A 22,590-nucleotide genomic window follows, 5' to 3' on the forward strand; every position below is an offset into this window, starting at 1 on the left:
TCTTAGAACCACTTTGTTACGGTGTAATTGTAAGAAAGGTTCTTGTATAGTGAAAGCTTGAATCTCACTAACTCTTCTAAGAGAGGTCATAGCAACAAGGAAAGCTGTTTTCTATGTGAGAAATTGTAGTTTACATTTGTGCAAAGGCTCAAAAGGGGGTCCCGTGAGCTTGGTAAGAACACTGATTATTATTGCAGTAAATAGCAAATATTCTCCATTTAGCAGCATAGCAAGCTCTAGTAGTAGGTCTTCTGGCTTCTTTAATAATATTCATACAGTCTGGTGGCAGGTTAAGGTGACCAAACTCTAAGACATCAGGAGCCAGATCGCCAGATTCAGTTGACTTGGATCTGGATGCCCGATGTCTCCATGGTTCTGCGTTAGCATAGATGGTATCAGAGTTTTTGGTGTGGAACTAGAGAGAGTTCCAGCAGTGTGGTGAACCACGGTTGGCGCGCCCATATGGAGCTACCAGGATCTGTTTGAGAGACTGTTGTCTGAGCTTTTGTACCACTAGTGGTATTAGCGGGGTTGGCGGAAAAGTACGCAAATCTGCCTGACCAGTTCATCCATATCGCATTGCCCTTGGACAACAGGTGTGGAAACCTGGCAGCGAAGGTTGGGCATTTTGCGTTTTCGTGTGTGGCAAACAGGTCTATGTCTGGATGACCCCACTTGTGACAGGATGGTTGAAGAACTTCCAGAAGTAGTTCCCATTCGTGAATCTGTTGTGTCTGTCGACTTAACAGATCGGCTATCTGATTGTGAAATCCTGGAAGGTGTCCTGCAAGCAGATATATGTTTCGTGGAATGGCCTATCTCCAAATGTTTTGTGCGAGCTGGGACAGTTCCAGGGAATGTGTGCCTCCTTGTTTCTGTATGTAGTACATGGCTGTCATGTTGTCCGTCCGGATTAAGACCGCCCTGCTCTGTATGTGTACTTGGAAGGACTTTAGTGCTTGGAAAATTGCTAGCAACTCTAGGTGGTAGATGTGCAGCACCATTTGTTGAGCGGTCCTTCTTCCCTGAGTTGTGTGGTGGAGCAGATGTGCACTTGTTGTAAAGTGACCATGTGAAAATGATCTGATTGTATATACAGATTGAGATATATACAGATTGAGAGTCCTTAAATCTAGAATTGGCCTTAGTGTCCCATCCTATTTGGGTATTAGGAAGTAGAGTGAGTAGACCCCTGTTCCTTGATGTTGTAATGGAACTAGCTCTATTGCATTTTTTTGTAGCAATGAGAGAACCTCTTGTTGGAGCAGCGTTAGATGTTTTTTGGACATTGGACGCTGTCTGGGTGAGCTGAGCTCGTCATGAAACAATGCAATCCTGCATTCTTCAGCACACAGCGGGAAAATGCACCGCATGCATGGGGTTCATGACTCCTTTAATCATTGGCAGTATTTGCACAGATTGTTGGGATTGTTCAAAGGTGTCTAGTAAAAAATCTTCTTCTGCCTCATCTGAATGCATGGTGACATTGTGATAGAGATGGCAGCCCTATTAACTAAGTGTCCAAACCCAATATTGTCTTCTGGAGGAGAAGGTTTAGATGGATATATATGTGGGTCAGGAATATCTGGTATATCCTGTGGGTTTGGATACTCCCAGTCTGGTGAACCTGTTGGGTAGGGAAAAGGTTTATCTGGGTCTTCCCCTCCCCCGCCATGCTATACTGATCATCATCATCATCCTGAGGAGGTGTATGTTGTGGAGAATGAAGAGGAGAATTTTAAGGTGAAATGTTTTAAGGGAGAGAAGGAGATACAGGAGAAGAAGAGTGCATAGAAGATGTGGCAGAGTCCTCCTTCTTGACAGGCACTGGAGGTGTAGGTGCTGTATCGGACTTCCTCTTCCTGTGTGATGTGGTGGAAACATGTCCTGTCTCTGGGTCTATGTATATCCTCTTTTGCAAAGGATCAGGTCTAAAAAGCTCTTCTTGAGAAATTGCTTTTGGCGCTGATTTTTTCAGCTCGGGCCTGGTTTTTGTTTGTCTTTAGCCTTAGGAGTTGTTGTATAGTCCTGTGGTGTAGTTTTCGGCACCAAAGGTATTGTTTTCGGAGTCGAGGCCTGGTTCGAAGGCTTGGAGGCATCGGAAACAGGTTTTGTGGGTTTCGGCACCGAAGATTTTGGGGTGTAAGCAGGCTTCATTGGTTTCGGTGACGTATTGTCTGTAGGAGTCAACTGTTTCTGGTTCTATTTCGGAACCGGGACATCTTTCGGTTTCGGTGCAGAGGGAGCTGGTCGTATCAGCACGTGCGTTTGCTCGGTAAGGAGCTACCGGAAGGCTTTAATATTTTCTTCAGAGCCGGGCTCGATGGCGGAGCTTTCGAAGCAATGTCTCGACTGGGCCCCGAAGGCGGACTTTGAGCTCTTCCATGTGAGAGCCCCATCCCATCATGGATGCGTCTGTGGTGATGGTCACTGTTGGTGTTGGAGGTGTAAGAGGCTTTCCCTTTGCTATGTTCTCCATGGTCCACCATGTCATTTCCTTCTGCACTGCGTGCGTCACAACCACTAGATCCTCCCAACTCCCTGAAGCTTGTGACCATTGTTCCTGGAGCCATTCTTGGATGGGTCTCATGTGTAGGCGTACGTTTGGTACCAGGTGGATGCATGATGCCATCATCCCCAAGATCTTGCTCGCAGTCCTCACTGTCCGAGCTTGTCCCTTCCGGTAGAGGCGAGCTTCCCTCACCAGGGCCTCTGCTCTCTTGTTGCTGCGGAACACTCTGCCCTGCAAAGTGTTGATCTGTGCCCCCAAGAAGATCTTCACTTGTTCCGGCTCCATTGATGATTTTTTCCAATGGATGGAAAACCCCAGGTTTATCAGTGTTCTCGTCACTGTATGTGCATCCTTCTTGCATTTCTGGTACGAGTCTGCTTTCACTAGCCAGTCGTCCAGGTAAGGATATACGTGTATCCCCCTCCTTCGTAGGTGCGCTGCGACTGCCGCGAGGCACTTCGTGAAGACCCTCGGTGCTGATTTTAGACCGAAGGCTAGTGTCGTGAATTGGTAGTGGCTGTCTCCGACCATGAACCTGAGCATATGTTTGTGCTTTACGTTCATTGGTATGTGCAGATAGGCGTCCTTGAGGTCTATCGTGACCATGAAGTCCCCAATCTGCAATTGCGGTAGCACCTCCTGCAGGGAGGTCATTTTGAATTTTTGTGTTCTTATGAATGTGTTCAGGAACCTGGAGGTCCAGAATGGGTCTCATCGTCTCGTCGACCTTTGGCACGAGGAAATACGTTGAGTATATTCCCTTGTTTCTTTCTTTGAAGGGAACCCGTTCGATGGCCTTCTTTTGGAGGAGCTCTCTCGCTTCTTCCTGAAGCCGCTGTAGCTGTTTGTTTGTTAGTGGCTTTCGCTTTGGTCTCCTGCTTGTTGGTCTTCCTTCCAATTCCAAGCAGTACCCGTATTGGATGATGTTTAGAATCCATTTGTCTGATGTGATCTCTCTCCATTCCTGGAGATAGAGTCTTAATCTTCCACCCACTGGTGTTACGTGGTGGTAGTTGTCCATTGTGTCCTGACCCCTTTGTACGTGCTGCCCCCTGGGGTCCTTTCTGTGGGCGGGCACACGGGTGTTTCTGAAGTCATTTAGAGGCGGGCTGCCGGCCCCCTCTTTTACGCTGTCCACGTCTATTTCCTCTCCCTCGAAAGGACTGGCCCCTTGACTGGTACTGCCAGGACTGCTTCTGTTGACTCTGTTGCGCCTGCGAGTCAGCCTGGTGCGTCTGTTGGAAAGCCTGGTGTGAAGTACCTGGCTGGTTTCCACCTCTTCCGCCGGGCCTCCGTGACTGGCTGCCCCTTTTGTTGCCTCTGAACTGCAAAGCTCCCATGGATCGTGCAGTTTCATTGTCTTTCTTCAGTTGACTGAGTTTTTCGTCAACTGTTGTTGAGAACAGCGTCTCGCCGTTGAACGGAGTGTTCAAGATGCTGTGTTGCACTTCAGGCTTAAAGCCAGAGATTCTGAGCCATGCGTGTCTTCTTTCCGTGACACCCATCATCATGAGCCTGCTGGAGGTGTCTGCACCATCCAGGGCCGTCTTGAGGCAACAATTTGCCGCATTCTTCCCTTCTTCCACCAGTTTCTCGGCGTTCTGCCTGGCCTCCTGGGGTAGGTCTTTTTCAGTTTTCCTAGCTCTTCCATGATCTTGTACATGTGCCTGTTTATGAGGGCATTGGAATTAGCCATGCGCCATTGGGTCGCGGCATTCCGTTCGATCCGTCTGCCCACTAAGTCCATCCTCTTGCTCTCCTTATCAGGAGGAGGTCCAGAAGTGGTGGCCACGTTAGCCTCCTTTCTTGCTGTGGCTGTGATGATGGAGTCAGCTGAGACCACGGCTCGAATGTAGGCTGGGTCCTTCGATGAATGTTTGTACTTTTTTTCGGTTCTGGGAGTGACTGCCTTGCATGTAGTGGGCTCCGTGAATGCTTCCATCCCCTGCGCCAAGACGCTGTTGAGCATAGGTAGATACTGGCTCCTTGTTTGCTTGGGGAGTAATGTCTCGAGGAGAAAGTCCGCTTTCTGCTTCTCCTCGTCGAGCTTGAGCTTGAAAGCTGTTGCCGCCAACCTTATCACCGAGTTGTAAGCCCCGATGTCGTCTGGCGGCGATGGCCTTGAGGGGTATGTGTCGACCGCCTCTTCTGGGCTTTCGGTGTCGACATCCAGGTAATCCTCCTCCTGCGGGTCAGAGGTGGCCGACTCGGCGTCCAACCGGCTGTCCTCTTCCTCCTCATAGCTGTAAGCCTCGTAGGGATTCTCGTCCTCATCCTGGTCGTCGACCATTTCGGTGCCAGGCTCATGTTCCTCGACCTGTTCCTCTTCCTCCTCGACCATTTCCCGCATGGGTGGCTTGGTCTTGTGGGGAATCGTGAAGGCTCTTATCTTGGCGTCAAAATCCTTTTTCCGCTGCAAGATGTTTTCCATTTCGGCTTCTAGTCGCCGTTTTTTCGTTTCCATCTCGGCCGCGTTGTCCGCACCGGATTGTTCGGCCACTCTCTTCGGCGCCTGGCTCGGCTGCGAGAGCTTCGGCATCGAGGCCTTGGACGTCGAACTGGGTTTCGGGTCCCTGCACGGCATCGAAGCTTTAGGGTCTTTCTCCCTCGACGTCGATCGGTCCTTTTCGGGGACGATCTTCGGCGACTTCTGCTGCACAGCAGCTCTCGGCGCCAGGGACTCCTTCTCAGAGGATCCGCTGGGCCTGTGGGTAGCCGCGGACGTGAGGTGTCTCTGCGTCTGCGCTTTCGGGGCCTTGCCCTCGTTTTTTCGAGACTCGGAGTCTCTCGTGCTCTTGGGGAACGACGAGTCTCCTACCTTATCAGATGTCTTCGTGTAATCGGTCTCTACGACCGTGTAGCTGTCGTCTTCGGCGGCAGCGTTGTCCTCTTCCTCCGAGGACATCCCCAGCTCGTACAGCGATGGCGTCGGGCCTTTTCCTTTGAGGGTGGCGTGCGCTACCCTCTGGCTCCTCCTCACACGAAGGGTCTTCTGGGCGAAGACTGAGCAGGCGTTGCAGTCTTCGCTTCTATGTTCTACCGGTAGGCAAAGGTTGCAAACCGGGTGCTGGTCTTTCTGCGCGAACTTGTGGTGGCAGTTAGGGCAGAACTTGAACGGCGTGTTGTCCATCATCGAGTGTTTAGGCCTCCCTGGCCGCGCGAACGTCGACGATCGTCGAAGTCCTCGGTGAATTCTCCTTCCTTTCGCCGGGCAGTGTTCGGCGAAGTCCCTCGTAGTCTTCTTCTTTCGATATCTTCTCCAATTTCGATCTTTTTCTAGTACTTTCTCCAAAAATGTCTGGAGCCCAAATGGGAACGATCCAGACCCGACCGCGGATAAAAGAATCTGAAGATGGCGCCCAAGGGTGGGAGCTTCCGCAGGAAGCATGCCGACGTCACCGGAAATACACCCAGGAAGGGGTGACGCCGACGCCCACTTGGGCGACAAAAAAAAACAAAGAAAAGACTACGAATCCGGACCCAACCACAAGACCGCGGAATATGCACAGCATAGTGAATCCAGAAAGATTCACGCTGCAAAACAACCGGTTCCAGAGCTCACCTCTGCATGTTGCGTCGACGGGTCCTCCGATCTCGAATGGTCTTCTTGGATCGAAAGGACGCACAAGCTGTACAGCTCGACTCGTCGTGTTCAGGTGATAAACACAGGTTACACATCTCGTGATGGTCGCTAAGTGAAAATTTTGCTCCACACCCGGGGCATTTTTTGAATGATGTCCTTTCCATGAGATGTAGGCCTCACCACGTGGGTAGGCCCAACAGCCCGCGTCAACGACCGGAATCGAAGTGATGAGGTCGATTATACGTATATTGAAGTTAAGGTTTGTTTTCAGGAAGTTTTGAGCGTCGAAGTCTTTGAAAAGTAGATTTTCGAACCAGAGCGGAAAAGTTGCATCCGAACCCAGTGGCAGAAAAAAACAATCTAAAGATGGAGCTGATGCCTATGAGCACTGTCGTCCAAGGGAGGAGTCACCTATCTCGTGACTACAAAGACTTCTTCCAAGACGACAACAACATGCAATCATCCGAGCCCAACACCAGGTGGTGATCTAATGCTAAGTGTAAAATCTGCAGCTCATATGCCTCGAACACTGAGTTCATGGTGTGGTATTCTGCAATAGGCGCACTCTGTATATGGTAACCAAAAAGTGGTATAGCGTGTAAAGAGTCCAAGTATTTCCTTATGAGTGGACAGGGGCATGCTCAAGAAATCCCAAGTAGGAGCTTTTTTTAGAGGGCAGTGTAGTCGTACAGCTAAAGGCTCATCAGAGAGGAGTGTTAGACATCCTAAAATGCACACATCAATAAATGATGCACACGACTCAAAGGAGATCCACATACATTTTTAAAAATAACATGTATCTTTATATATAATATTTGGCACCAAAATCATTACTATCAGCTAAGTTCTTTTGAGATGGAAATCCTTGTAGTTTTTAAAACCTAACACTTGTTGCAATTTTCAGATGCGGCAAAGTTACCCCATGGAGGAAAACAAATACAGCATAGTTCTTTACAGCAACTTACGAGACCAATCTCCCGCACTTAAAATGAGTAAGGGGCAAGGTCAAAGGCAGCAGCAACATGTTACCTCAGGTGGTATTGGGGCAGACGAGTGCAATATAGCATCAGATGTCAAATGTTAGTTAATGGGGATCGGTACGGTCAGAAAGAGACTGCAGGGTTGGACTGCGAGGCCAGTCTATCAGAATCCACATGGGGGCTCAGGCCTCACGATGCTCAGGGACATGGGGACATGGGGACATCTTTGGTCAACTTCTACTCTACTTTTGTCGAAAGTATCTAAGTCTACTCTCTGGACTTCAGTAAAATCTGCATCCCTCAGCAAAAAAGTAATTTGTATACAGGGCGTACTAGATTCCGAAGAGGCTAGCAAGCCTATGATGTAGAGAGTCGAAGTTATGCCTTACTTGCAGTTTGGAGAGGGCAGATGATGTCCACATATTCTGGTAGTGCCCCGTTCTCCAACCCTTTTGGCAAGGAGTGGGTAAGGCTGTATCGGTCAAAATGGGAAGAGAATTTAAGGTAAGCCATGCACATGTGATCTTTGGCATTTTAGAAGGTGATGGGCCTTTGAAAAAAAACTACTGAAGAAACAGTCAACACTTATTTTAATTAGTTTTACTTGACTGGAGGAAGATATTCATGAAATAGGTGTCACCTGCCCCTCCAGTGTTTAAAGAATGGGCAATATTAGCTCAGCGAGTCAGCTGGCTCGATAGCGGTTGTTACTTTGTGTGAGAAGTTGGCCTGATATATGAGGTCTTCAATTTTGGGGAAAGCTTGTATCAGTCCAAACAATCCCTTATGGTGTCTGGTTGTAAGTCAACCTTATAGACAAACTATCCTAAGGGTAGCATAGACAAGCAGCCTTAAAGGCTTAACTCAAGAGGTCGTATTAAGCGAGCTGTTTTACCAATCACAATCCTGTAATATCAAATGAAAGGACACCACACAAGTTATATATTATAAAAATATATGTATTTATTACTAGAATAATCCTCTATACTCTTTATGAGTCTAGAAGCACAAGCTTTTAAACAAAAGCACAGTTAAATATATAAAAGTTGCACAATTATGGATGAGGCCCGGGGGCCACTCAAACCATATACTAAAATAGTGGTATAAGTATCACTAATTGAACAGTGGTCAGACCTAGGGCCTAGGGAATCGCTGGGAGCAGTCGGGACTAGCAATGCTGAAGTCTGGAAAGATATAGATCTGAAAGCAGAGGGGACAGAGTCTGGGTCACTCAGAAGTGACCAGGAAGGAACCAGGCAATGTCGGGCGCAATCAGGTCGATGTCGTGAAGCTTGTCTCCGCTGCCACGTGGACTCTGGGGCACCGAGGATGTCCAGGAGTGGATCACGAGCTGCCCCACGCAGGCTCTCTCTGTCGGCGGTGTCGGCTTCCAGATTGGATCAAACAAACCTTGGCAAGCGCAACGCACGCAGGATTCGAAGATTGCTTCTTACTCGGACCAGGAGGGTCAGAGCGGGTGCTCCTTTTCAGGGGAGCGAGGGCATGTCTGGAGCAACCAGACTCACAATTCAAATTCAAAGGTTCGTCGGTACTGGGGCCACAAGCCAACGGGCAAGCGACCGGACCAACGCGTTGAGCCAAAAGATGCAGAAGGGCCCCACGCAGCACTCGGTGAGTGTAGAGGGGTGAGCTTCGGTGCAAGAGAGGCTCAGGGCTGGGGCTTCTCAAACCCCAATACACAGCTTCGAGGGTGCCTCGGGAGCTGCACGGTCAGCGGCTCGTGGTCTTTCCAAGATGGCGGGCCCCACGCTTCAGGTCGCCTCCACGGGTCTCAGCTCTGCAGGGACACTGGATCGGGCTGTTAGAAGGCAGGCACGCTGGGTCTTGTCGAACTCTGTCGCTCGAGTTCCAGCGGGAACTGCAACAAAGCAAACGTCGAGGTGCTGGATGGTGCCTGTTTGCACAGGTTGGTCACTCCTTGACCACAAGGGAGATTCTTCAGTCTTCTACGTCGAGGATGTTGGAGGGTCCAGAGTTTCGTTTCATAAGTTTCAGTCAGGATAATCTGAGTGCTTTGGCACTGCTCCCATTCTTATACCAATCTAGGGGGCTGGATCTCCTGCTAGGTCCCTCCTATGGGTGGGACCCAGGAAGTGGTGGTTACACCCCTTTCCCTTTGTCCAGGGTCGCGCTGGGACTGGGGCTGGTGTGACCCAGAACCGGTTTGACCGGATTATGCAAGGGGAAGCCTTGTGCGCCCCAGGCACTGTCTCGTTTCTTTCAGCCCTCCCTGCCCCAATACACGATCTCCTGTCTGGGGTGGTGTAGCACCTCCCTGCGACAGGAAACCCTTTGTCCAGGCCTCCTCTGCCAAGTTTTGGTCAGCAGCAGGAGGTCAGACTTGTGTCGGTGGCAGTAGCATCCATTTTGTGACGCTGAGGCTCTGGTTAGGATTAACCGCGTTTTAGTAAAGTAACATGTCTTCTCCCTCTAGAAGGGTGGAATACTATCCCCGTCGACAGGACTGTCGAGGGGATAGTATTCCAAATCGTATGACACCTTACACGACATGTTTTGATAAAGCCAAACCAAAGTTAGCACATAACCACAATGGATTATAATGCACTTAAGAGTATATGGTATGGCATTATCCCGGAACAGCTAAGGGTGTTATTCCAGACAGCTGCAGACGGGCTCAGCTCATGCTAGAGCACCATCTGACGTAAAACCACGCACTCTGCCTCCAGGATTGATAAGGCCTGCCGTAGGAGTGACTTATAGGTTTATATGTGCCAGATATAGGTTTAGATATAGGTATACTATATCTAAGCAAGGGGTGATTACACCAACTTGCCCCAGCTGAGTGATCAGCCAGTTGTGTCAATTTAAGAACCAGCCAGGGGTGGCAAAAGTTATGCTGCAGCCCCTGGTAGGCCTTGGATGCACCTATGCCCTTGGCACCTATGGTACACTGTTTAGGGGCTGACAAGGTGTCCAGTACCAAATTGGTTATGTACCCAGCAGGCTGTGGGTCTGATTAGGAGGCCCACAGCCACATTAAGTCGAAAACCAGTGAAGCAAAAAGCAAAAATTGGAGTGACCATAGGATAGCAGACCCTACTCTCCTACACTTTGGCAATAGAGTGTAGAGGTGGAAGCCTTTCGAGACCTGCTATAACGGGCAGTGCAGGTTAATATAAATAACTATAGGGACTATGAAACTAGTGTCCAATGATTACAATAAAATAAAATAAAAAGTGAGAGCACCAGGGCCACTAGGAAACACCTACAAAATGCTGGACGAGGTTCTGGACCAGAAAGATAAGTATCCCAAACTCTGCTGTGTTTCTTAGCCTGAGCACCTTGCCTTTTATTCCAAATGAGGACACCAAAAAAAAGTATTATAATAATTAAAACCCACAAGCTGTGCATAAACTGTAAATCATTACCCCACTCCCTAATCCACTGGCTTACGTGCAGAGCCTGGTGACAAGTGGAACTAAGTTTTAAGTACAGTTAGCCTGACCACGCTGCAGCTCAGAAAGTTGCTGCTTGTGCAATGTTGCCTAGAAGAAACACTTTGGCCTTTTCTTTCACATGGAATGCACTCTGGGAACACAGTGTAGGGTGTGTTTGGCCTCAGCATAGCATAACCAAGCCCATTTGACCAGTGACTAGGTGAGCACAGGCAACAAATAACTATTAAGTTTGCCTAACTGCACAAGAACTTCCCACGTAATACATTCTGACCCTTTTGATATTAAAGATGTGTAGTGCCTTTTCCGCAAGTTTTTGTGGTTGTGTAAAGAAATTTGGTAAGTCAACGCTTCAATAACGACAAGTGGTTATCTCAATTTAGGTCAAAACCTGGAATATTGTTAGAGGACCATTACAGCAAGAGCAAACTTTGGCAAAGCCACTAGCCCTTAGCTTTGAGACCTGTTGGCTTTTGTAATGATTTTTAGAGATGCTGTATAACATCAGTTAAAAAAAATGGTTTTCGCTGATGGTGTGCAGCATTCAGGGGAGAAAAAGGTGCAATTATGTGTTGGCAGTTGAAGGTCACATTTTTCTGCAGGCTCACATGCATTATGACGTGTACACATGCATCACACCTACAGACTGATGCAGATACCATTTCATTTTTCTTACTTTTTTGTTGATTGATCTTTGATGGCAGACGCCGCTAAGAAATATTTCTAAATTCACTGCGGCGCACGTTGTGCTCAATGGATCTGCACTTTGCATGCATCTCCGAGTCAAAGAACAAGAGCCGGGGGTCGCTCTTTTAAAGCATTGGCGTCAACACTCTGGAACTCCCTACCTATGTTCATCAGAAGTATCCATAACTATCTGGCCTACAGAAAGGTCATTAAAACCTGGCTTTTCCCGAACTAATCCCACACCTCCTATGCTTTCCATCCTGCAATGCTAGTCCTATGTTTTAGCGCTGGGACACCCAGCTGCGGGGGCAGCCATGCACTGTATAAATCGGATAACAGAATATAAAACAGAACATAAAACAGATTGTAAGGAATATGCTACTTACCAGTATGCATCTGTTCTTGGCATGTAGGGCCGCTAACATTCATATCTTGTGCATAGTTCGCCGCCTAGTGTTGGGTCCGGATGATTGCACCTTGTTGTCCTGGAAGAGACTTCGAAGTATCACGAGATAGGTGGCTCCTCCCCTGGACTACAGTGCGCATGGGCATCACCTCCATCCTCAGATTGTTTTTCGCCATTGTGGCAGAGATGGAGTCCAATACGATACCATGCTAGAAATAATTCTGACTGCTACAGCTGCGACAGGCACCGGGGAGGATGGGCGGGGGATATGAATGTTAGCGGCCCTAAATGCCAAGAACAGATGCATACTGGTAAGTAGCATATTCCGTTCGAGGCATGTGGGCCGCTAAATTCATATCTTGTGCATAGACTAAATAGCAGTTTCTCCCTTAGCGGTGGGTGCCCGAGCCAGCTGCAGCTGCCTGAAAGAGGGACTTTAGAACAGCCTGACCTACAGCAGCTTGCTGCTTGGAATGTACATCAACACAGTAGTGTTTGGTGAATGTATGTATGTTATTCCATGTGGCTGCACTACATATGTCCTCCAATGGAATGTTACCCAGCAAAGCCATGGATGCCCCTAGCTTGCGTGTTGAATGCGCTCTTGGGGGGACTGTTAGTGTGCGTTTAGCCTTCTGATAACAAATCTGAATACACTTAACAATCCACCTGGCTATACCTGATTTTGAAATGGGTTTGCCTTTGTGCTGTGGTGAAAAAGCAACAAAGAGTTGTTTAGTCTTCCTGAAATCCTTCGTCCTGTCTATATAGTACAGGAGGGCTCTTTTGACGTCCAATGTGTGCAGTAATCTTTCTGCCACTGAGTCTGGATTAGGAAAGAAAACTGGCAGTTCAATAGTTTGATTAATGTGGAACTGAGAAACCACCTTGGGAATGAATTTAGGGTTAGTGCGTAGTACTACCCTATTTGCGTGGACCTGTATAAAAGGTTCTTGAATGGTTAGGGCTTGCAGCTCGCTAACCCGTCTCAGCGACGTGATCGCTACTAAGAAGGCAACCTTCCACGTTAGGAACTGTATCTCACATGAGTGGAGAGGTTCGAAAGGAGGTCCCATCAGTCTGGTCAAAACCACATTAAGATTCCAGACCGGTGAAGGTGGCCTTCTGGGTAGAATGACTCGTTTGAGTCCCTCCATAAAAGCTTTTATTGCTGGCACTCTGAACAGTGAAAGGCATTGCCTGTTCTGTAAGTAAGCCGCCATTGCCGCCAAATGAATACGTATAGAACTGTATGCCAGATTGCATCTGTATAAATGTAACAGGTAACAAATAATGTCCTGTGTCGATGCATCTAGCGGGTTTATGTCACGGCTGGAACAGTAAATGACAAAACGTTTCCATTTGGCAGCATAGCAGGCCCTAGTGGTAGGCCGTCGTGCCTCCTTAAAGATGTCCATACAATCAGGAGGCAGATTCAGATACCCAAATTCTATGACTTCAGGAGCCATATCGCAAGGTTTAACTGTTGCGGATCTGGGTGCTGAACTTCGCCATGGCTCTGAGTGAGAAGACTGGGTGTAATACGCAGTCTTTGATGAGGCACCACGGAAAGTTCTAGGAACGTGGTGTACCATGCTTGCCTCGCCCACGTTGGAGCAACCAGGATGACAGTCGAGTGCTGTCTGAGTTTCCGTGCCATCAGAGGTATGAGTGGGGCCGGCGGAAAAGCGTACGCAATTCTGCCTGACCAGTTCATCCATATCGCATTGCCCTGCGACCGCGGGAACCTGGCGGCGAAGTTTGGGCATTTTGCATTCTCGTTTGTGGCGAACAGGTCGATGTCTGGACGACCCCACTGCTGAAAGTACGGTTGCAGCACCAATGGATTAATCTCCCACTTGTGCACCTGATGACAGTGCCGGCTGAGCAGATCCGCCATCTGGTTGTTCTGGCCCAGGAGGTGCTCCGCCATGAGGAAAATGTTCCTCTGAATGGCCCACTTCCACATACTCTGTGCCAAGTGGGACAACTGTGGAGAGTGAGTACCTCCCTGCTTCTGGATGTAATACATGGCCGTCATGTTGTCTGTCCGGATCAACACGACCTTGTTGCACAGATGTATCTTGAAAGCCTTCATTGCCATGAAGATCGCCATCAATTCGAGCAGATTGATGTGCATCTTCTGTTGATCCGACCATAGACCCTGCACTGTGTAATGAAGGAGATGCGCCCCCCACCCCAGGAGGGATGCGTCCGTCGTGAGCACTATTTGTGGGACAGGCTCTTGGAACGGTCGTCCCTTGCAAAGGTTGCGTGGATTCCACCAATGCAGAGAGTTGTACGCACGACCGCTCACCAACACTAGGTCTTTCAAATGTCCCTGAGCCTGATTCCACTGTCGTGCCAAACACTCTTGGAGCGGACGCATGTGCAGTCTCGCGTGCAGGAGGCCATCATACCTATCAACTGCAGAAACATTCACGCCTGTAGTGAGTGTTGTGGTCTGAATCAGCAGCTGCATGCCGTCGATTCGCACAGAGTTTGGCTGGGCTATGGCTGACACAGTGTCCACCGTCGCTCCCAGGTACTGCTGTACCTGAGCGGGTTGAAGATGCGACTTGGGATAGTTTCGAGAGAATCCCAAACTGTGCAGGAGATGAATAGTGCGGGAAACGTGGCTGGCGCACTGCTGGGCCGACTTTGCTTGCACAAGCCAGTCGTCCAGGTATGGGTAGACATGAATGTGTTGTCTCCGAAGGTGTGCTGCCACTGTAGCCAAGCATTTTGTGAACACCCTGGGAGCGGTGGTCACCCCAAAAGGTAGCACCTTGAACTGGTAGTGCTTGTTTTGTATGGTGAACCTGAGATATTTCCTGTGTGCCTGATGTATGGGTATATCGAAATAGGCATCCTTCAGATCCAGAGTTGCCAGAAAATCCCCCTGACTGAGCAATGGCAGGACCTGCTGCAGAGTCGGCATGTGGAAATGTTCTGAAAGGATGTATAGATTCAAGGGCCGCAATTCCAGAATGGGACTGAGAGACTCGTCCTTCTTTGGGACTAAGAAGTAGAGAGAGTACACCCCTGTTCCGTGCTCCTCTAGAGGCACCAGTTCTATGGCCCCTTTTTGCAGCATGCTGGCCACTTCCTGCTGTAATAAGCTTATGTGCTCTGCGGACATAGGATGGTGTCTTGGGGGTATGTCGTGTGGAGTGGATGTTAGTTCTAAACAATACCCGTACCGGATAAGTTGCCTCACCCACCGGTCTGTAGTAATGCCTTCCCAGACCGGCAGGAACTGCTGGAGTCGTCCCTCGACCGGTGTTACATGGTCCAGGGGCAGTGACAAGACGTCACTGTTTGGTATTTGCCGAGGACCTGGTGTTATTATTTCCACGTCCTCTGCCTTTGGTGCTGTTACCACAGTACCCACCTCAATTGTTTTTGTTAAAGGTGGTCTGCGCACCACTTTTATTGTATTGTGTTTGCTGGGATGCTTGCCCTCTTGACGGCCCTCTGCTACTTGAGCAACAAAAAGAACCCCCTCTGAACTGTTGAGACTGCAAGGCCCCCATAGACTTAGCCGTCTCGGTGTCTTTCTTGATCTTTTCAAGAATCGTGTCAACGTCAGGCCCAAACAAAAAATCAGGGTTAACGGGGTGGTTGAGCAAGCTTGTTTGAATTTCAGGCTTAAACCCTGAAATTCGTAACCATGTCTGCCTCCTTAGCATTACACTAGTGTTAATGGCCCTGGCTGCAGTGTCAGCTGAATCTAGTGCACACTTAATAGAAGCGTTTGATATCAGTTTCCCCTCCTGAATCAACATGTCCGCCCCCTCTCTATATTCATTAGGCAGGTGTTGCAACAATTGCTCTAGGGTGTCGTAGTGAGCCCTATCGTATCTAGACAGTAGAGCCTGTGTCTTGGCTATTCTCCAACTATAGCTGCCTGTGCAGCAACCCGCTTCCCAGAAGCTTCTAATACTTTAGATTCTTTGTCTGGGGGAGGAGCATCACCACTTGTTTGTGAGTTCGCCCTCTTCCGGGCATTGGAGACCACCAAAGAGTCCAATGGCAATTAACCCCTTATATACGTAGGGTCCACAGGAGCAGGCCTGTATTTCTTCTCAATACGCGGGTTCACCACCCGTGCTCTGGTTGTGTCCTTGAAAATGTCATTGGCGTGTTTTAGGACACCCTTCAGCATCGGCAGCGTCTTCACTGATCTGTCCGACATAGAGAAGGTATCAAACAGAAAGTCCTCCTCAACTGGTTCTGCATGCATCACCACATCGTGGTTCAACGCCGCCCTTTCAATCAGAGCGTTGAAGGCCGCAGTATCCTCTGCGGGGGCTGTCTTTACTTGGTAAGACTGGGTGTCCGCCGGGCCTTGATCGTCCAGCACATCCTACAAATCGTCCTGGTTAGATGCATCAGGAAAATTAAATTGTTCGTCATTCTGGTCATCCCCCCCACCATCCTCAGTGCGTGTGGGGGAATGTGTAAATGCTTGTCCATAAGCCCTGATGGGCTCGAAAAGAACCGGCGAGGAAGCAGAGGCTCTTTTCCTTTTAGGTGGAATTTGATAGGATTCCATTGGATTCTCCAGCAAGATCTTCCGTTTGAAAAGGGTGAGTATTCCGGTTGCAGTGTCAATGTACAACTTCTTTGATTTTTCAGAAGAAGGTGGAGTGGAAACGACGCCTTCAGGAGTGGCGGTCGTTCCCTTAATTTTTTACATCAGTTTACCAGGGTCTTTGCCCTGTGCCGGCTTAGAAGTTTTAGGTCGTGCAGTCGGAGGCAGTCCAAAAACTATAGGTGGAGGTCCTGATGGCTGTTTGGCCTTTTTCTTGGCCATCGCCAACTTCGAGCCAGGAGTTGCACTGGGATTCCCAAAATGGCAGCGGCTTGATGCGTCACGTTCCAAAGCGGCCATTTTGTGCTTGTCTTCGAGAACCTTCACCAGCATCAACTTGTATGAATTCGGGCTGAGGGGCGGCTGTGACTCAAGTCTGTCTTCAGTGTACACGCCCCCGAGGGCAGCCTTAGATAACGCCGTTCCGTCTCCTTGGGCCTTTGGCACCTTTTTGATTGTGCCGATCTTTGGGTTGGCACCCGTTTGTGACCCCGAAGGGACAATGACACTCCGAGCCTTCTTATGATCTGATGGCGCAAGGCTTTGCGAAACGAATCCTGGTTTGACCAGTTTCAGTTTCGATTTGTCTTTAGTCCGTTTCGTTTTCGAAGGCGTACCCACCAAAGGCTCTGAAAAAATTCTTAGCCGGGCCAGTTTGCGGGGCTGTAGAATGAGCAGAAAGATCTTGGCTAAGGCCTTCCGGCGATGCTTCGACCTGAGCCTTTGACAAGACAGTGTCACTTTCGACCCCCGAGGGTTCGGCCGGGTCGTGCTCATCGCTGGAGCCGCCCTCTGCGGCTCCAATTGCCATACCGTCGTCTCTTACCTCGACAGCCCCATCGTCTTCGATGTTCTCATCGTCTACCTCTTCACCATAGTAAGATTCTTGACCGGAGGCCGGGTCGGAGAAGTGCTCCGGTTCCTCCTCTAGAAGGCCCTAGTCGTCCCCAGCATCAAAGATATCCTCCACATCCGACGTTTTCCGCGCCGGTAGCCTCAACTCCCGTCGAAGAGCGGGCGCCTCTTCCGACCAGAATCTCGAGCAGGCCAAGCAACTCCCCTCGTCGTGGTCTGGAGACAGACATCTTTTGCACACCGGGTGCACGTCAGAGAGGATACTTCGCGTTACAGACTGGGCAACGTTTAAACGGGGCCTGGAATTCCATCGTCGATGTCAATCTTCGAACGGGCCTAAAAAGCTGGGAGCACACGTGCTCAAGTATCCGGGAACCGGATAAGTCAACAGAACCGAACGAAGTACAATACCGACGCTTTAAGAAGGCCTTTTGGCCTGAAGAAAACAAGTTTTTCCTATAGGTTCCGAACTAGAGTCTCATAACATTCCGAACCCAATGGCGGAAAAAAACAATCTGAGGATGGCGGTGATGCCCATGCGCACTGTAGTCCAGGGGAGGAGCCACCTATCTCGTAATACTTCAAGGACAACAAGGTGCAATCATCCGGACCCAACACTAGGCGGCGATCTACGCACAAGATATGAATTTAGCGGCCCACATGCCTCGAACACAATGTTGCTGTTCCTGAGTTTCAATAACAGAAGGGAAATCCAGAGAGAAAATGACTCTCTTTAAAGGATTTCCCTTCCACCATAACGCTCACCTGGCATGACGTCATGCCGTAATTCTCCACTAGTGAGCAGTGTGAGCACGCGCAAATCGATGTGCCTGCTGTCACTGCAGTCCGGAAAAAATAGTCCGCCTGTGCCAGGGCACAAAACTTAGCCCAATAGGACCAGTTTTGAGGTCCTCCTTAAAGAAAACTGCATGTGCTCAGCACCGGTGAAACCCGGCCCACTTAAAGCCATGGAGGAGGAGAAAAGCAGCACAGAAAGGAGAGAGTAACACATGCGTCTAATCAAGAGTATGGTAAAGAAGACATGCTCCAGGGAAGAAACAGGCGCAAGAAGAGGATAGCAAGCAATTGAAAAAAAACAAGCAGCAATAAAAGCAACGAATGGTCGTGCTGTAGGCTTACTAAGTTTTTGGTAGGCCCACAAAAGGTTTTTTTTTTTTTTTTTTAAAAAGCGCTTATGCCAAAAAAGGATTATAATGGACCAGCTAGGTCAGTACTTACCCATCAGTTGTAGGTTTTTTGCGCAGTATACTGGGGCGTGGTGAGGATCCTTGGGCAGGGGAGTTGTTGCTAGCAGTCTGGTTGTGGGATGGTACCATGGCGGGTGCTGTGGTAGAGAATGCAATGTTGCTCATAGGATTGGCAACAATGGCAGCTCCCTCGGCCAGAACTACGGCTGAAGAGGAAATTTAAGTGCAATTAGAGGACAAAACAAAGCAAACAGGACACCCTATACCATAAAAAGTATGGTACTGCATGCATTACTTACAGAACCCCCCCACACGTTCTGCTTTTTCAGTACTAGACAATCCTATGCACTACTTCGCCATGGCACGTCCTTCTTGACCCCCCCCCCCCCCCCCCCACGCCAAGTCCAACATAGAGCCTCTTGATCATATCATAGCTTTGCCAGTACAGAACATGTTAATTCTACTTCAGTATTGGAGCCCCCCTGCCATCAACCCACTCCATAAGCAAATTTGACACGGAACCTCTTTTGACTCAACAAAGAAACACATATGGTACTCTTTCAATGATTTACTCCCTCATACCACATATATGCCCCTACACACTTCTGAAAAATGTCATTCTTGACTTGCCTTCCCAGTCCTGCACCCATCTAAATTGCTTTGACATAGTGGCTCATTCCCAATTCCAGTGGTTGTATGTTACCGACAAGTCTATCAATGCTCCTTAAACTCAGCCTTCTGCATTCACTAATAAGGCTCCAGACATCACTGTCAAGCTACCCGATCCCATACAACAGTAACCTCGATTTAAGAACAGGGGGTCAAGTACAGTTCTCAGCCTTCACATGAAGGTGAATAGCAGCACCTCTGATATTGCGGTGCGGCGCCCCGATAAAGATCCCGGATTCAAACCAATGCTGAACAGAGCAGTGCGACATTAAATTAACGCTCTCCCATTCACAGGAAACCGGACGACTGCCACTCACTGAAAAACTGCAGCACCGTCACTTTTTGATGAGCTACTTAATTTGACAGAGGGGTGATTTTAATAATAACCTGAGGATTTTGCTTCTGTTTGTGATTGCTGGGATGCTATTTGTGCCGTCTGCAGTCCTTGAGTTCCCATTGCTGCAGCTGGGTGGAGGCCTTGTGTCCCGATTGGTGCCTGCTGGATTCCTTGCGTACTAAGTTGTGATGGCTGAATCCCCTGAGCGCCAACTGGTCCAGACTGAAGTCCCTGTGTGCTTATTGGTGCCTGCTGGATTCCCTGGATATGCCGGGCATGAGAAGTATCAACTGTCATCAACTGCATCTGATTGAGGTGGACTGTGGATGCCACCCCAACACCAGTTTGAGCATTGATGGCTGAATTCTGTGCCTGAGCAGAAACTGGGAAAAGGAAACATTTTAAAAATAATCAAGGGTGGGGCCTTCAATTCATATTGTTAGCACTTGGAGAAACAATTCACCAAACGAAACCTTGGACAAACAAACTCCCACATTTCTAGACGATGATGTTCTTCTCGTAGTAAAAGGGTTGGTATACACTTAAAATAATAATTTTTAACAGGTAAGAAATAAGGAAATGTTTGCTATCTGTACCTACATTGCTCTAACTAATAATATATATCTTTACTCCGAGCCATGTTGTCACTCACCAGGGTATTGTCGAATGGTGGACACAGAACTGGTGATTGGTGTGTAGGTGTGGGCAGACAGCGGGTATGCAGATGGTGGATAGGTGGGCAAAAAGTACTGGAACTGGACAGGCACAGACTGACTGTAAAAAATAAAAAAAGGTAAGGTAAGAACAGGCCATCACAAATGATGTCAGACTGATTCCCTCCAATATCAAGAGCTCATCCAATGCTTTCTAATGTCAATATATCTGAATAAATGTACCTTGAGCATTTGAGAAGATAACTGATAAAACTCACTTCTTCAACGCACTTCCGAACTAGGAAAGTTACTAGCATAACAGTATCGGAGCTGAGGATGTACACAGAACCTAAAACTGAAGAGAGATCTCTTGGCTAAGTATTACTTTTAAGTGGAATCTCAAATCTGTATGCAGTTTCCTGTGGCAGCAATTCAGTATTTATTCATAATCAATACAATTTTGACAATGTATCCAGTGAGTCGCATTGCATTATGTTACCAACAGTCTGATTAAAAGAAACCATATCCAAAACCCTCTTACCGGTTCTCACTTCTACTTTCCATAGCCACCGGGTTGGGAGAGGCACGATGTCCTGATATGGGTATTAAAGTGCTCCGATCAGCTGCATAGTCAGACTGGATACGGGGAGACGTATGGGTTATCTGCTGTGGGACCACCTTAGCTGTAAATGACAACATATTAAGTTACCAAACCCCACACACCTACCCTCACTACAAGCTCTACTACTCTGAATCAAAAAAAGCAGAGGAACAAATTGTATACTAAATGTTTTCATTTGTTTACCAACAGTGGGCTTAGAATGAGAGAGGATCAAATAGAAGCTAGGACTGCAACAAATCTACAGACGGAAAAAGCAAGGCAGAGGGAACACAGGATGAACAGGATATGGGACAAGCTTGGGCGAAGAGATGAATATAAATAATTACTGCTGTATATCAACATGGGAAGGTTTGAGGGAGGAACATGCCACGAGACTAACCCTGTAAGTGGCAGGACGGTCACCACTAAAATTAACTAAAAAGGACACAAGAAAGAATCTGGAATAAGTTCCACAACAATGACACACTCGAAGGGCTTTTCAGAATCTACAAAGCTGACAAAAAAGGCAAAAATGTCACTACAACATCTACTTCTCAAAAGCCAAGAACCAAAATAAAGAACTACGCAAAATAGTTTCTGAATTGCAGAGTAAATACATTTCAAAGTGACACCTTCTCAAGAGCTATGTGACTCAATAGCGAAACACTATAAACAAAAGCCATATAACTGGAACTATACTTGGATAAGAAAACTAAAGTAGGTACCCAAATCAATGGAAACACGAAACAAAAAAAAACAAAAATACTCACCTTTAATGTAACAGAAAACTTTGCAAATGCTGTAAAAGCTTGTAGCCAAGCAGGATCATGCATATACCCACGTCTGGCACATATTAATCAACATCCTCATCAATAACTCTGCAGCTAAAACTATCAACCGTTTGCTAGAAAGAAAAGAACAAGTTACTTACCTTCGGTAACTCTTTTTCTGTTAGATACAGTATCTGCCTGTGGATTCCTCACCTTGTGAATATCCCCTAGCGTCAGCAACATTCAGAAATTCTTTTTGGAGCTTCGCGCCGACGTGGACGACGTCACAGAGGCACGGCATCGCTCGCGACTCCGATGACGTCACTGACACCATAATAGGCCCACGCCGGCGTGATGACGTCAGTTCCGTCCTTTTTTCCGTGCCTTCGAGGCACGCGGACGAACAGACAACAGTAGATATATACACAGTATACAATAAACAAGATAACATACGCAGTGTAAAGACAATGTAGTAATTCAAGTAGAATAAAACACTACTTTTGAGAAAAACATATACACATTAAATCATTGCCATTATATAAGGTATAGAAGAGTGGACAACGGTATCACTGAAGGTTTCCCTTTTTATCTAGTTATGGTGACCAGGCCATCCCATAAGTACGTGCTAACCAGACTAAGATTTGGAATAGCTCACCATTTGGTGGCTCTACCAAACCTTAAAAAACATCCGATAGGGCCGTGTCTGTGTGATGGCGTATCTAAACAGAGCACCTTGCACTTTTTATTATTCTGTAAACTGTATATGAACCTCCGTATTGCCTATTTGAAACCTATGTTCATGAAATATGGCGTACGTACAGTTAAACAGGCATTGAACTTAATAATTAATTTGGAATCTGTCGACGTCTGTTTTTATACTGCTACTTTTTTAAATCAGGCTTTTTATGTCCGAAAAAGTATGTTATTTTAAAGTATTTACTGCTGTATTCTATTCTCCTTATCTGTATTTTGCACATTGTTATTTTATGTGTTTTATTTTATGTGCTTTTATGGTCATTATATATGTACAGAATAAAGCTTCATGAATTGAATTGAGTGGACAACGGGGAGGCGGGTGGGCATATGAGGAATCCACAGGCAGATACTGTATCTACCAGAAAAGGCGTTACTCAAGGTAAGTAACTTGTTCTTCTGATAGATACATCTGCCAGTGGATTCCTCACCTTGTGAATAGAGTCCCACAGCAGTCCCCACTCCCGGAGGAGGGTGTCACTCTGCTATACCAGAAAATCCTGGAGGACAGTGTCGTGTCCTACATCAATCAAACACGGACA

General features: G+C 47.8%; 1 protein-coding gene across 1 annotated transcript in view; it reads right to left on the reverse strand.

Moving 5' to 3' along the window:
* The window catches only part of SAP130 (Sin3A associated protein 130), a 988,428-nt gene that overhangs the window by 584,119 nt on the left and 381,719 nt on the right, over positions 1 to 22,590 (reverse strand). Inside the window, exons 12-15 of the mRNA XM_086942556.1 lie at positions 20,466 to 20,607; positions 19,924 to 20,045; positions 19,322 to 19,654; positions 18,297 to 18,471 (exon numbers count right to left, since the gene is read on the reverse strand). Coding sequence (XP_086798682.1) covers positions 18,297 to 18,471; positions 19,322 to 19,654; positions 19,924 to 20,045; positions 20,466 to 20,607 — 772 coding nt within the window. The remainder of the gene's footprint in view (positions 1 to 18,296; positions 18,472 to 19,321; positions 19,655 to 19,923; positions 20,046 to 20,465; positions 20,608 to 22,590) is intronic.

Source organism: Lissotriton vulgaris, chromosome 11, assembly GCF_964263255.1.
Source record: "Lissotriton vulgaris chromosome 11, aLisVul1.2, whole genome shotgun sequence".
Classification (NCBI taxonomy): Eukaryota; Metazoa; Chordata; class Amphibia; order Caudata; family Salamandridae; genus Lissotriton; species Lissotriton vulgaris.